This window comes from Papio anubis, chromosome 7, assembly GCF_008728515.1.
Source record: "Papio anubis isolate 15944 chromosome 7, Panubis1.0, whole genome shotgun sequence".
NCBI classification, from domain to species: domain Eukaryota; kingdom Metazoa; phylum Chordata; class Mammalia; order Primates; family Cercopithecidae; genus Papio; species Papio anubis.
Genome location: NC_044982.1, coordinates 31,225,716 through 31,240,388, shown reverse-complemented (window position 1 = coordinate 31,240,388; position 14,673 = coordinate 31,225,716). Strand labels below are relative to the sequence as shown.

The 14,673-nt window shown below is 46.8% G+C and overlaps 1 protein-coding gene across 5 annotated transcripts in view; it reads left to right on the top strand.

The window, feature by feature from the left end:
• Positions 1-14,673, top strand: part of JDP2 (Jun dimerization protein 2) — a 42,024-nt gene that overhangs the window by 7,649 nt on the left and 19,702 nt on the right. For all 5 annotated transcript variants that reach the window (XM_003902073.5, XM_021941416.2, XM_003902075.4 and 2 more), the window contains one exon: positions 2,963-3,186. In XM_003902073.5, the coding sequence (XP_003902122.2) occupies positions 2,986-3,186 (201 nt within the window). In that variant the 5' untranslated portion in view covers positions 2,963-2,985. The remainder of the gene's footprint in view (positions 1-2,962; positions 3,187-14,673) is intronic.

Here is a 14,673-nt window from a genome sequence, read left to right as displayed (position 1 = left end):
ATGACCTTTTCTGCGCCAGAAATGATGCTAAGCACTGGGGTCACCTGGGCGACAACCAGCCGTGACTGCTGCTTACCACCTGGAATCACCGCGCTGCTGGCCACATGGCCACATGGTTTGTTCCTGGCACAGTTTTGCTACAAGGAATAGGTCTTCCTGCTGGCTCCTTCCCTGTTCTCCTTAGAGGAGGCCAGGGGAGACATGCAGCTCATCTACAGTGCCCCGGAGCAGCCTCCTACGTGGCAGGCTGCGGCCCTCTCTGCATTGCAGGTTCCATTCCAGAGGGCTGAGAGAAGGCTCTCTTACTGCACTAGGCTCCAGTCCAGTTCAGAGTTTGGGGGATCAGAGGACATTGAACACCCACATGCGAGAGGTCTCAGGGGCTATTTCTATGTCTGGGCTGCCACGCAGGCTACCATGGAGTTATTCAGGGAACTTCCTAAACCTGGATCTCCATGGGGGGTGGAGGGTCCTCTGTGCATGACAATGACCCTCTACTATGGGCTGGTGTCTGAAAGCCCATCATGAGAAAGTCATTCCTTCTGCTGAAGGCATCGTTACCTATTGGACCCCAGGAAGGGAAACAAAAAAGGCAGAGTGAGAAAGCTTTGGTCTAAAACCCTGGGACCAGGAGTCGAGCCGTGGCTCCAATCCTCTGCAGCTGTGTGACCTTGGGGAGGCCATTTAGCCTCTCTGAGCTTTAGTTTCCTCCTGTCAAAATGAGGATGTGGTTTAGATGAGCACAGGGCCTCCTTCAGCTCTAAGACTGTAATTCAATGTGATTGAGTCTCACACCTTTTTCCGATGGCCCAGGGACACTGGGTGAAGGAAGTAGAGAAAGGATGTGAGTGGGAAGGGGTGCTAAGAGGACCAGATGTGGGAGGTACAGTAGATAGAGCACAGATAGAGGAGCCTGAGGATACCAAAGAAAAACTCTGGGTCAAGCCAGGGAGCTATGGGCAGAGGCTTTATGACCGATGCGGCAGGTATACTGAGGATGAAACGGCAGGTCCACTTCCCGTTCCCAGGCACCTTGCTTTAGACACCTTGCTTTAGACAAAGGGATGGCCAGTGGAAACCTTTGTGCTTGAGGATACAAATTACTCACATACTTTTCCTCTTAGAGAAATAGAACTTATTGGGAAATAGACTCTGGACTTGGACAGGGAACCAAATTTCACCTTCGAAAGTGAAATGGAGATGGAGAATATGACTTGCACTTGTGGCCAAAACAGGTTCATGAATGCCCCTCTCTGGAATGATCTAGACCTGGGAAGTGGAATGGGGACAGGTGGTTATCAAGGGTCACCCTCCAAGGCCACTCCTGTAGGAGACAGAGAGCCCAAGAACGTGTGGCCATCTGAGTAGATTAACTGCCCACCAGAGCAGCCTTGTCCAATGGACATCAGATCTTCCCTCTTCTGCCAAATACATCTCTCTCCATGGGAAGAGACAGGTAAAGATGGAAGGATAGGCCAAAGATTTTCCCTCAGGAGTGCTAAGCCAGTGAGGATTTTGATTTTATGGCCCTAGGCAGAAAGGTGAGAAGAGGGAGAAATGATTTCCTTTCCAGGACTAGAATCTAAGAGCAGTTTCATACTAACATGCTACTTATAAGGCTGCTCCAAAGCTAAGACTGCACATCTGACCTCCATATTCCTAGGGCCTGCTGGCTCATAGTAGGTGGTCAGTAACTGGATGGATGGGTGGGTAGGAGGAGCCCTTCAAGGGACTGGCTTTATTGGCAGACCAGCTTTCTTCACTGCCATCTGTGCCTTGAAATGACCGTTTCTTCCCCATGAGCTTCCCCCAGTAAAGGGAAGAATTCCCTTGGTGTTGACCTGTCTAATTTACATCCTTCTTCCATGTCTGAATCTGTCTTCCCTCGTACACCTTTTTGGTCTGGTACAGCTGGAATATGTGTTTGCTCTGAGAATGAAGAGACCATGGAGGTAGCCAGGTGTGGTGGCTCACGCCTATGATCCCAGCACTTTGGGAGGCTGAGGTGGGTAGATCACTTGAGGCCAGGAGTTCAAGACCAGCCTGGCTAACATGAGGAAATCCTGTTTCTACTAAAAATACAAAAATTAGCTGGGTGTGGTGGCACGTGCCTATAATTTCAGCTACTCGGGAGGCTGAGGCAGGAGAATTGCTTGAACCTGGGAGGCAGAGGTTGCAGTGAGCCGAGATCGTGCCACTGCACTCCAGCCTGGGCAAAAAAAAAAAAAAAAAAAAAGGGGGGAGGGCATGAGGGCATGGAGGAGTTTTCTGGTACTGGGTTTCACACGGAAAGCACATGCTAATTAATTCCACCTGCTTTGCCTCAGTCCCTTCCTCATAGATATCACACATACTCACCTTTAACTTAGCTTTGCTTCATCTCCTATTCACGGTGTCTTAACAAGTATGCAGAATAGGATGTGTGATTGGAGGGGAGGCACCATGCCAGACCAAAAATAGCTTCCTCTGAAACAGGTGTGAAGGTGCTTGAGGTTCCGCCGTTATAATTCACTCTCTTCAGAGACTGTATGCTGCCATTGAAATCCCAGCTCCACCAGTTTTAACTGTGTACAACCTTGAGCAAATTATCGTTCTAAGCTTGGCTACTTCCTCTGTGTAATGACCTCTGATCCAGCCTAATGGGACTGACTACAGGATTACTGTGGGGCCTGGCACAGAGCAAAGGCTGAATACATGTTGCCTATGACTGGGTCAAGCATTGCCTTCAAAATAAAAAAGGCAGACACTCCTGGCAGTGCCAAGGGTGACCTTGGTGTGAGTTAATTGAGCAACTTTTCCTCTGTAACAGGAAGGACTTTACGGCAGGAAGAGCAGCTGGGTGGGAAAGGGATTCAGGGGAACAGTGGTGAAAGAAGCGACAGTCCTGGCAAGACGAGGGGCTTGAGCCCTCCTGGAGCCCCTGACCTGGCTGACTGTCCTGCTCTTTTCCTGCCCACTCCAGGCTGGCCTGCCGCTCCTCCTGCTATGATGCCTGGGCAGATCCCGGACCCTTCGGTGACCGCAGGCTCCCTGCCAGGGCTTGGCCCCCTGACCGGACTCCCCAGCTCGGCCCTGACTGTGGAGGAGCTGAAATACGCTGACATCCGCAACCTCGGGGCCATGATTGCACCCTTGCACTTCCTGGAGGTGAAACTGGGCAAGAGGCCCCAGCCCGTGAAAAGTGAGGTGAGCAAGTCTTTTACCCCTGGCAGATTCCAGGTCTGGCCCTAAACCCACCATGGGACCTTAACCTTGCTAGTCAAAGTGGAGTCTGAGGACCGGTAGCATCCACACCACCCTGGGGTTATCAGAAATGCGGAATCCCAGGCCTCGCTCCAGGCTTCTGAATCAGAATCTGCATCTTAACAAGATCCCCCAGGGATTCGTTGCCGTGTTAACACTGGAGAAGCACTGGGCCAGGGGAGGATATTTAACCTGTCTCTGGTTCTCCGAGGGGCAGGGGAAGAGTGATAATAATAACAGTAATGAACAGCAATATCTCGGCCATCTCTCTGGGGTGGTGGGTGGATCAGGGGAGATAATGGGAATGGGAATGTGTACATGTTTTGAAAAGTAGACAAGAGAATGCCAATATTAGGTTATCTTTTAAAATTATCATTAGTCACATCATGACCTCCACCCCTCTTGGCCCTTTCTGCAACTGAACCAGGGAACTTGGAGGAAGAGTAGTGCGGTCTCCCTTCCCAAGCAGCTGCCAGAGCTGGGCATGGCCTCAGTCAGCCAGCAGTGTCCGCCTTAGATGGCACTTGCCCAGGACCCACACGTGGAGCACCCACATGTGGCATTTGCAAGGGACCCCTCCTCAGGTCCGTTGTACCTGCAGCTCTCATGAGCCCTATTCTCAGGGCACTGGTGAGCAGCAGCAGTCCCCAGCATGGCCGAGGATCTATGCAGGGCATGCCCCCGGCCACTTGCCCAGGGCTGGCCGTTTGTCTGAAGGCCTCCCCCAGCAAGGTTCCCAGCAGTGCCGTTTCTTCAGAGGCCTGCCAGAGTAGCTGCCCCCTGGAAAGGAGGAGCCTGTGGTGGGAGGTGGGGAAGAGGCTGGGATGGGGAGGGCACAGGAAGCGGCTGAGCAGCTGGGAATAGCAGCTGTGCTTGGAGGGAGGGTTCACAGGCAAAGGTGAGCCTGGGGGGAGCTCGGGGGGCTGAAGTGCTGGAAGTGCTAGAGAGAGAGGGCTTTCTGCATGGAGAAGGGTGTCTGGGTAACCGCAGGGGAGAGCTGGGGATATTAGGCAACTATTTCTCAGCTCCCCTTCTCCTGACAGGTATCTAAAAACTGCAGAGGACTGTTGGGGGCTTGGCCGTGGTGGCAAACTGGCCATTTGCAGGCTGGACCTGGCTCTCAGATGTATTTTGTTTGGCCAGCTCAGTGTTTTAAAAGAAACGCGAACCCACATTTCACTTGAAAATTTTGATTAAAAAATTGGAAGATCTCGTCATACACTGCCCTGTTCTGGCATGGCAATGGTTCAGTGGGGGTGGACGGAGGTACTTTACTGTTTCCTCTTTCCAGTAGGCCACAGGCCCCTGCACCTCCCTGTTATTCTTGATCCTACTTATATTGTTGGTTTTGCTTTTGCTACTACCATCTGTCTTCATTTACCTCTACTGCCTGGACCCTGTTAGCCGTTTGTGCTCAAGACACGTGGATGAGGTCCATCATAGGTGCCAACTAAAGACTGTGGATTACAAGATGTGAGTTGACTGTGATTATATTCTTCTGAATTGATCTTGAAAGCCAATGTGTTGTTGGAGCACTTCCCAGCTTATTTAGTGTTCCGTCTTCACAATGCAGGGTCCTTGTCTTTTGGCCCTCTGCTCCTCACCTTCCCAGGTCTGTAACTTGAGAGCATCTGTTTCTGGGTCATTCCACAGTAAAATTGCCATTTGGAGCCAGTAGCTGAGCAGTTTCATGGGCACTAAGGCTGTGCATGGGGTTGATGAGGAGCCAGGTGTCTTGGGCAGAGGTGGCCAAGCTGAGATTCGCCTGGGGGGCTGAGTTACCACCTCTCTCCTCTGCAAAAGGCACTGGAGGAACTCTTCCCTTTTTTTTTTTTTTTTTGGAAAAGCCACTTTTATTTGGGTTGGGTATTTTTACATTTTACACCACCCCCAAATTGGTGGCATCTGCCCTGTACCCAACAGTGACATGCTGTCCTCACAGGCACCCACAGACGTGCACCATCCAGGCCGTGAAAATAACAAGCCGTTTTTAGGGCATATTTGCATGTCCTCTCCCTCGCTGTCAGACTGCAGTGTTGTGGGGGCGAAGAGGCAGATGGAGCTGCGAGATTGTACCGATGTAGAGGGATGCCAGCCCTGCACTGTGAACCCACCTCCAAATGCCTCCTAGGTCAGATCCCCAGGGGCTGGGAGAGCTAATTCTTAGAGTAACTAAAACCTAAAAGGGGGTGGGGAAAGAAACTTGCAACTGAAGAATCTATGGTCTAAAGATTTATTTGCATATGGCAAACTGCCTTGAGTGGATTTTCATATTGGCATTTTAGACTAGTAAAAATTTCTTGAATAATAATCAGATACTAGCTCATTAAGCATTTAATATGTCCCAGGACCTGCACAAAGTATTTAACATGCATGACTTCATTCATTCCTTATTCAGTCCTGGAGTCCAGGTTACCCCCATATTAGAGAAGAGTTTGAGGTCTAGGGAGGGGGTTCAGTCACTCAGGGTCACACTGCTGGGAAGTGATAGCACTGGGGCCCGGTGTGCCGCCATTACAGCCGGGTGTCACTTGTGCTGAGCTAAGTCCTAGGCATGGTACTAGGTCTCTTTGTAAAGTACCTCATTTACGCTGCACAAGTACCCTCTGAAGTAATTAGTGTTGTTATTGTTGTTGTTATATCCACATTACAGATGAGGTCAACAAGGCTGAGGCAGGTCCAAGGTCAGTAGCTGGGAAATGAGCTCAGGCAGTCTGTCTTGAGCCCACATGCTGTGCGGCCTCCCATGCCTCTATACCCCTCCCAGACTTCTAACCAGAGCTCTGTTGAGCTGGGGAGGTTGGATGAACCTGGCCCCGGAATGTTCGATCATTTTGATGACATTGCCCGGTGAGTGCTGAGCCCTGCAGTTCTGCAGCCTCATTGTCTCCTAGTCCCCAGAGAGAGAGAGAGAGAGAGAGAATGGGAGAGAGAGAGAGAGCCAGCTGAGCCGCCGTGCAGGCAGCTCTGTCAGAGTTGGTTCTTGGGCTGTTCGCCTTGCAGAGGCCAGCAGTCTCCTGGGCTGTATCCAAACAAACAGAGCAATTCAGTAAAAGAAAATGGGAGGAATTAAGTTCAACGACAGGTTTTGTGAATTATAAAATACTTTGTGCTCATGTCGTTATTATTACATAGTCAACACATGACGTTAAACTGTTTTGGTGCCAACTGCTTCCCTGCAGTCCGTTTGTTCAAGCCATATTTGTTAAGCATCTACTATGTGCTGAGCACTGCACCAGGCGCTGGGAACCGAACTGCAGATAAAAGAGTCAAAGCCTTGCATCTCTCGGCGCTATATATTGCAGTGAGGGCATCCAAAAGTAAGCAAATTAATACACAATATATAAGGTGAGTTCGTGGTCAGCACCATGAAGAAAAATTAAGCAGACCAAGGACGTGGCAGTGGCAAGACTGCTCATTTTGATGATTGGCCAGGGACTCTGGGAACGTCATTTCCTGGGTTGTGGAATTTTTAAAGCTGTTGCTTCTTTCTCCTTTCTTTTTTAGTATTCCCTTTCAGGACAGCTTTGCTCTCTGGCTTTCTCCAGAGCTTTCCTTCCTTGACTTTTCCTCTGTAGCCCCTCACAGCTGGACTCCTCCACCAACCAGTCCCTATTGGCCTGAAGATCTTGGCCCTTCCCAGGTCATCTCCCAGGGAGCTGTGGCTGTGGTGGTCACACCCTGCCTCTAGGTCTGGAATGCATTTTCAGTTGGGAGGGGAGGGAGGCCCGAAGCCCCACCCTTGCACACACACATACACACACCAGACACTTTCTAATCAACCTGCTAGACAGGACCCCTCACCCTCTGGCCACCTCTCCGTGCTCTAGAGGGAACTCAAGAGTTCAAGGGAGGCTAAACTGGATGACCTTTCAGGAAAGAGACTGCACACTGGCATTCCAGGGGCAGGCGTCGGCCTGCAGATGAATCTTGTTCACAGGGTGGTTTGCTTTTTCTTTCTTTTTTAACAAAATCACAGTGTGGTTTTCTTTTTTAAAAAATTGAATGAATTGCCATATTTAAAAGCCAGGAAATGTGGACTTTCTGGCTTCTTTTAAAAAACCAGAATATCTAGCCACTTGAAGCCACACCCTTAGACGCAACAAGAGGTTGGAGCTGAGGAGCAGATGCCTGCTGTATTTGTGTACAGCCTTGAGTTCACCGCAGTCCCCACTACTCACTGATGTCTTACCCCCAGCCCACTTCACACGGTCTGTGTTGCCAACCTGATTTTGAGTCTGTGTCTCATATTTATGTCCCACGGACCTTGCTTGTTGGTTTGAACATTATGAGCTGTGTCAACTTGGCAAGTCACTTAAACTTTCTATTCCTTCATCGCTTTACTTCCCAGTTCTTATCTTCAGCCATTGTTCATTAGATTTTGCTATTTCTGAATTTCATTGACTTCAGGCAGAAAAAAAGAAAATACAACAAAAATCAAACCAATCATTCCAAAATGTGACTGGTCATCAAAACACTTTGGGAAATTTCTTAAAAAATATAAATTTCCAGACCCCACCCCAGGCCCATGGAATCGGAATCTCCGAGGGTAGAGGCCTGGGAAGCTATATAGCTAGTAGGCTCAGAGATGACTCAGCTACTTTTGGAAATGTGACTCTAAGTGGTTTCTTCCTGTCCTCAGGCTCTTCTGATCCTTATTAGGGAGCTTTCTGAGGGTGTCACCCTGAGGAATCGGTGTGTATGTATCATCATGGACTGCCCTTTCCAACACAGGGCAGCTTCCTGTGTGTATTCCACACAGGGACTGGATCCGTGTCCTCATCATTTTCAGAGATGGAGAGGAGACTTAACTGTCTGTGACTTTCACATTGGTGACTTCCTGTCTTCTCCAGGGCCCCTGGAGAACATTGAGAGTGTTTTCCCCTTTGGATGAAGTGTGAATAGGAATCCATGGACCGTAGAGCGGCCTTGGAAGCCGTGTTCACTCAGCCCCAGGTGGTCTTCCCAGACTTTGTTCATAACAGAGACCAAGACGTGCATCCATGTTTAGCCTGAGCAGAAAAAGTTGCCCCAAACCAGCTGATGTGCTGGGTAAATGTTGGCCTAAGCACGCTTGTGTTTTTAGTGATTTGAAACGTAAAGGCAGCCCACTGACATTTTTTAGCAAGCTTTGCATAATTGGTTTTTAATTGTGGCTTTTGGAATAGCATTGGCCTTCTTCCCCCTGACTCAGATGCTTTTTTTGTCTCATACTTGTTTGGCAGAGAGGTCCAATCTGTCCTCTCTTGGAACAGAATCTCCCAACTCATCTTTGAAATCTGTAATTTCCACTTTAGTTCCGTTACTTTGTTAGCACATTTTCAAAAGCTGTTAGCTTAAAAAAAAATTTAAAGTTGAGGGAGAATGAGTGATAGTTAAAGGCAGCTATGAGTGTGTTTAACATTGGCCTCTGTGGTGTTGAGTCTTATTTGATACCATATCCAGAGCATTCACAAGGGTTCTGAGGCTTTTATTTAAAATCAGAAGTTGGTCACACCCACTGTTATCCTAGCACAGGGTCCCTTAGAGAGGTGGTGGTGAGGATGTGGCTGGATCTCTATGTCCTTAGCAGAAATCAGACACCTCTGAAAAGCTCAGGAAGCCTTACGGCTTCTTAGGTTTTCTATTAATATCTTAAAGTGAGGATGATAATAATACCTACCTCTTAGTGTTGTTATGATTTTTTTTTTTTTTTTTTTTTTGAGACAGGTTCTCACTCTGTTGCCCAGGCTGGAGTGCAGTGGCACGATCTTGACTCACTACAGCCTTGACCTCCTGAGCTCAAGCAATCCTCCCACCTCAGCCCCCCGAGTAGCTGGGACTGCAGGCACATGTCACCAGGCCTGGCTAATTTTTGTATTTTTTGTAGAGATGGGGGTTTCGCCATGTTGCCCAGGCTGTTTGTGGACTCCTGGGCTCAAGCGATCCTCCCATCTCGGCCTCCCAAAGTGCTGGGATTACAGGTGTGAGTCACCAAGCCCTGCTGTTGCTATGATAATGAAATGAACTAATGCTGCTAAAGGTTTCACATGATGCCTGGCACTTACTAAGACACACATGTCAGGTAGGCTTGTGACTCACTTTTCAAATGTGTTGATCATGCAAGGTAGTTTTTATAATTGAATCAAAAACCTGTTTCTTGGGCTTGTATTGACCTGAGGGTATTTTGCCCTCGGAAATGGTGGGTGGTCTGAGGTGTTGTGGGAGCAGGGCACATCCAGGCTTCCTAACCAGAGGGGCTGCTTCTGGGGCCTGGGAAGTGCTCTGGGCTTGGGTACAAGTTCTGGGTTCAAAGTCTGGCTCTCTCACTCATTCCTAGCATAACCTTGGAAAAGTTAGCTCGTTTCCTCATCTGTAACAGGAGGAAATCCAAACTGCCCTTTCCGAAGTAGTGCAGCTTCCTGCACATACTCCACATGGCGACTGGATCCACGTCCTCATGATAGAGCTTCACCATGAAGATTAAGTGAGGTGCTGTGTGAAAGATGACCTTGACTGTAGTGCAGTATGTCCGTAAATTACCTTTGTTAGAGACTGATTCCATGTGTAGTGAACTACCTATTCTGACAGCACTGGGCTTTCTAAAGTGTTAGCCTATGACCTGGGTTTCAGGGAAGCAAGCAGACTTTCCCGTTTCTGGTTGTTTATGCAGTTTAGATGCGGCTGGAGTTTTAGTTATCATCACAAACCATAAATGAGAAGGCTCTTCAAGCCTCTGTTTTCCCCTAAGCTGCCTTCTGTGACCCCTTATCTTGTTTCCTGTGGTGTTAATGTCATCGTTGGATTCCCATCAACCATCAGTTTTTTTAGCAGCCTTAAGATGGGCTGTCAACCCTTCTGTCAATCCTGCCATCTTACTTTGATGTTTCCAGGTCCACTGGCAACGTGGACTCAGAGTTGGGAAAGTGAGTCCTCTCCTGGGGGAGGCTCATCTGACTGAACAACTGTGAAGCCATTTAAATCTTTCTTCCTTCTACTGTGCCCAAAAGGCACAAGGCAACCTGGCCTGAGGTTGGAGCATGGAGATCTAGAGGAACTTACGGATGGATTCAGGCAGGATGTGAAAGTGCTGGGAGTGAGGGCCTGGGCCTTCTCTGGGTTTAGCCACCCCTCGAGGTTGTGTACAACCTGCCGTGTGCTGGGGCTCATTGACTGTGCTCTGCTCTGTGACTGCAGGGTCCCCTTGCACTGAGCATAGTGCATGTGTATGCTCTGACAAACTTCTCTGTGGTTTGCCTCTGTAGTCCTCCCTACACCCTACCAACTCCCCCAACCCCCGCAAATAAAAACCCTTGCCTTTTTGGAGGCAATGTAGCAAAGCAGGACCGCTGCACTGGAATGGTTTGGCTCTGGAGAGTTCACTAGATGTTTGAAATTCAATTTCATCCCTTGTAAAATTAGGGGGAACAGACCCCTACCTAGTACCTAGTACCATATACATAAATTATCTCAAAATGGATCAAAGAACTAAATTTAAGAGTGAAAACTAGAAAACTCTTAGAAGACAACAGCCATAAATCTTTGCGACCTTGGATTAGGTAGTGGTTTCTTAGATTTTACGCCAAAAATAAAAGCAACAAAATAAAAAATAAATTGGACATCATCAAAATTAAAAACTTTGGTACTTCAAAGGACACAAAGTAAAAAGACAATCCACAGAATGAGAGAAAATTTTTGCAAATCATAGATCTAATAAGGGACTTGTATCTAGAATATATAAATAATGATTATATGTCAATAATAAGACAAATACCCAGTAGAAAAATGGGCAAAGGATCTCAATATTCATTTCTCCAAAGAAAATATATAAATGGTGAATAAGCACATGAAAAAATGCTCAACATCATAGCCATCAAGGAAATACAAGTCAAAACCATGATGAGATACTATTTTGCACCCACTGGGATGACTATAATGGAAAAAGAGAGATAATAACAGATATCAGTGAGAATGTGGAGAAGCTGTCGTCATGAATTGATTGTGGGAATGTAAAATGATGCAGCCACTTTGGAAAACAGTCTGGCAGTTCCTCAAAGGGCTAAACAGAGTTCCCATGCGATCCAGCAATTTCACTCCTACATATATACCCAACAGGAAGGAAAACATGTCCACACAAAAACATACCTGAGCGTTTATAGTGGCATTATTCGCAATAGCTCCAAAGTGGAAGCAGTTTGAATGTCCATCAATTGGTACATGAATAAATAAAACATGGTCTATCTATACAATGGATTATTATTTGCGTAAAAGAAGCCAGCCACAAGAGACCACATACTGTGTGGTTCCATTTAGATGAAATGTCCAGAACAGGCAAATTCATAGAGACAGGAAGTAGAGCCAGTTGCCTAGGGGTGGGGAGATGGGAGGAGTGGGGAGTGATGCCCAAGGGATATGAGGTTTCTTTTGGGGGTGGCGAAAATGTTATCAAATTGATTTTTGTGATGGTTGCACAACTCTGGATATAATACAAGTTGGTGAATTGTGCACTTTAATGGACAAATTGTATGTGTGAGTTTGATCCCAATAAAGCTCTTTTAAAAATGGAGAAGAAGAATATCTGCCTTACAGGGTTGTGGGGAGGCTGAAAAGGAATAATGTATGCAAATCCTCCAGTGTGTAGCAATGTTCCAGAATTAGTTGCTAGGGTTATTAAAATCCCCTTTTAGACCAGTGGCAGTGAAGAAGCCTTTTTTCCTTTTTATTGCTAGTATCTATCCAGGAGCAAGGAGAACAATCTGATAGGATTTAATATAGAACTAGGGAAGATATATGGTATAGAACAGCAGTTTCTAACTCTGACTACTGATTAGAATTCCCCGGAAAGTCTTTCAAAAATATTGATCCTGATTCAGTTGGTCTGAGTGGGGCTGGCAGGTGTTCTAACCTGTAGCCATTAGCTGAAAACTCTGGTAATTCAGGTAAGAAACCAGCCCAGGTCTTTGAAGGAGCGAGGACATCTGTGTTCAGGTCAGAAGTCATACACAAGCAATGCACTTTATAGTTGCAAACTTCTTTTGTAGACATCATCTCTGATCTGTTCCAATAACCCTATGAGGTAGTGTTATTGGTAGCATGAGTTGTTAGGGAGCTGAGTCTCAGAAGATTAAATCACTTGCCAGGGTCTTATTTTTAAAGCATAATTTTATCTATTATTTTAAAAAGACAAGATCCACACACATGCTCATACCTATTAGTTATCAGATCTAACACCTTAGAGAGCACTGCCAAGGTGACAGCTGGTGCCAGGTTAATCTATTTTACATAGACTTCCGAACAAAGCTCTTCCTGCTACTTCGCATTAACTGATGAGCATCTTGAGAGTGGAAAGCAAGCTGATGAGGCATTATCTATTATCTATCTATCTTTTCTTTTTTTTTTTTTGAGATAGAGTCTCACTGTCACCCAGGCTGGAGTGCAGTGGTGTGATCTCGGCTCACTGCACTCCAGCCTGGGGTTCAAGTGATTCTCCTGCCTCAGCCTCCTGAATAGCTGGGATTACAGGTGTGCGCCATCATGCCTCACTACTTTTTGTATTTTTAGTAGAGACGGGGTTTTGCCATGTTGCCCAGGCTGGTCTCGAACACCTGAGCTCAAAGTGATCCGCCCGCCTTGGCCTCCCAAAGTGCTGAGATTACAGGCGTGAGCCACTGCGCCCAGCCTATCTATCTATCTAGCTAGCTAGCTAGCTATTACCTACCTACCATCTGTAACTAACTACTAATCTGAATGTGCAAGAAAAACAAAAGACAGGAATAATTTGGATACAAGATGATCAGAAACCTGCAAATATCCCAGATAACCTCTGAGTTAAAGGTTTTGCACCAGCCAAAACACATCTTTTTGTTCTCATTGAATGACTATAATAAGGATATGATGCAATTGTAAGCCCTTAAGTAAGCCCATAAGTAAAATATATACTGCCTTAACCTGTTGAGTATTTTGTGGTATCATTTGAACAAGATGTTTCTGTTACTGAAACCAATGGATGCTACTTAAAGTGGGGTCAGCATCTGGGAGCCTGTTAGAAGTGCAGATTCTTGGGTCTTAACCTAAACATACTGAAGCACACTCTCTAAAGGGTGGGGCCCAGAAATTCGTGATGCAATAAGCCCCCCAGGGCATTCTGATGCTCTCTGCACATGCAGAGCATGTCTACATGGTCGCCCCGTCCAGCTCTGACTGGCAGAGATTCTGAGAATAAAGGATCTAAAACCACATTTTTCTCAACACCTATCTCAAGCTTCCTAGATGGATCCACTTGCCATTGAATACTCATTAATGCTTATGGTCCCCTGAATCTGTGTAAGGCAGGGGTTGCCTTCTGAGTCAGCAAACACCTTAGCGTTTCCAAACCAGTTATTTCCATGTCTTGAGATGCTCAACATCGCCGTGTCCGTGCCCTAAGGGACTTCCCAATTAATTAAGCTGCCAAGCTTCTCAATAGGCTGGTTCCTTCATTGTTTTAGAAGAGAGAATCAGAGAAGCTGTTCTCATGCCAAAGGAGCCCTCATTTGCTGCCGCTGACCCAGAGTTCTTAGCAGTTCTGGTCTGATAACTGAGTATCCACTCCGTAGCCCTGGCAATGGGGAGCTCTGTGTCCCACTCCATCTGCCTCAGTGTGGCAAAGCCCTTCCATACCTCCTCTCTGCACCTAAATTGCATCCATCTCCTTAAATAAATCACTCTTGGTAAAACCCCTCTTCCATCCTCCGGGCCAGATATTCCTGGTTGTGAACTGTGTGGCCCTCTCACCTCGGTGGGGTTTATATTAGCTGGTGTTCAGCATTCTTGATGGAGAGTTTGCCTTTGCTGGGAGATTTGTCTGTTATCTGTACCTTGTGCTTGAAAAGATTGGCTGAAATGCACGTTTTAGCCACACACCCTGCATACAGATTAAATGGGACTGCCTTGGTAGAGAATAATTAAGCCAAGGACCTTGTTTTTCACCTTCATGATGAAAGACAAATGACTTTCAAAGGCTTTAATAAGATGGCACTTGAAATGTTCTCCTACTTTGGCCAGCTCGGGACTTTCAGAACAGCCTTGTTCATAAATATTCTGTGCAACGACTGCATTTTCATTTAATTGTAGATAGAGTCATTTTGCAGGAGCTCTTGTCTCCATTTTTGACCCAGTGTAATCAAGGCATATTACACCATTTGTTGTTGTTAAAGAGTCGGTTTCAGCTGTATTATTAACTCTTTGAGAAGAAGACAGATTTTTCCCTACCAGATGCATTCTGCTTCTCACCAGTCTTTTGGGGGTGGTGAGGGTCTTGTGGGGGCCACCATTTCTTTCCTTTTCTTATCTTTTGAAGTGACTGTCAATTGGACAAGAAAACAGATTGATTGCCTAGTGGGAAACGAGACCCCACTAAATCATAAATATGAAATGGGCCTGAAATAGACATATTTCAGCAAAAGACATCCT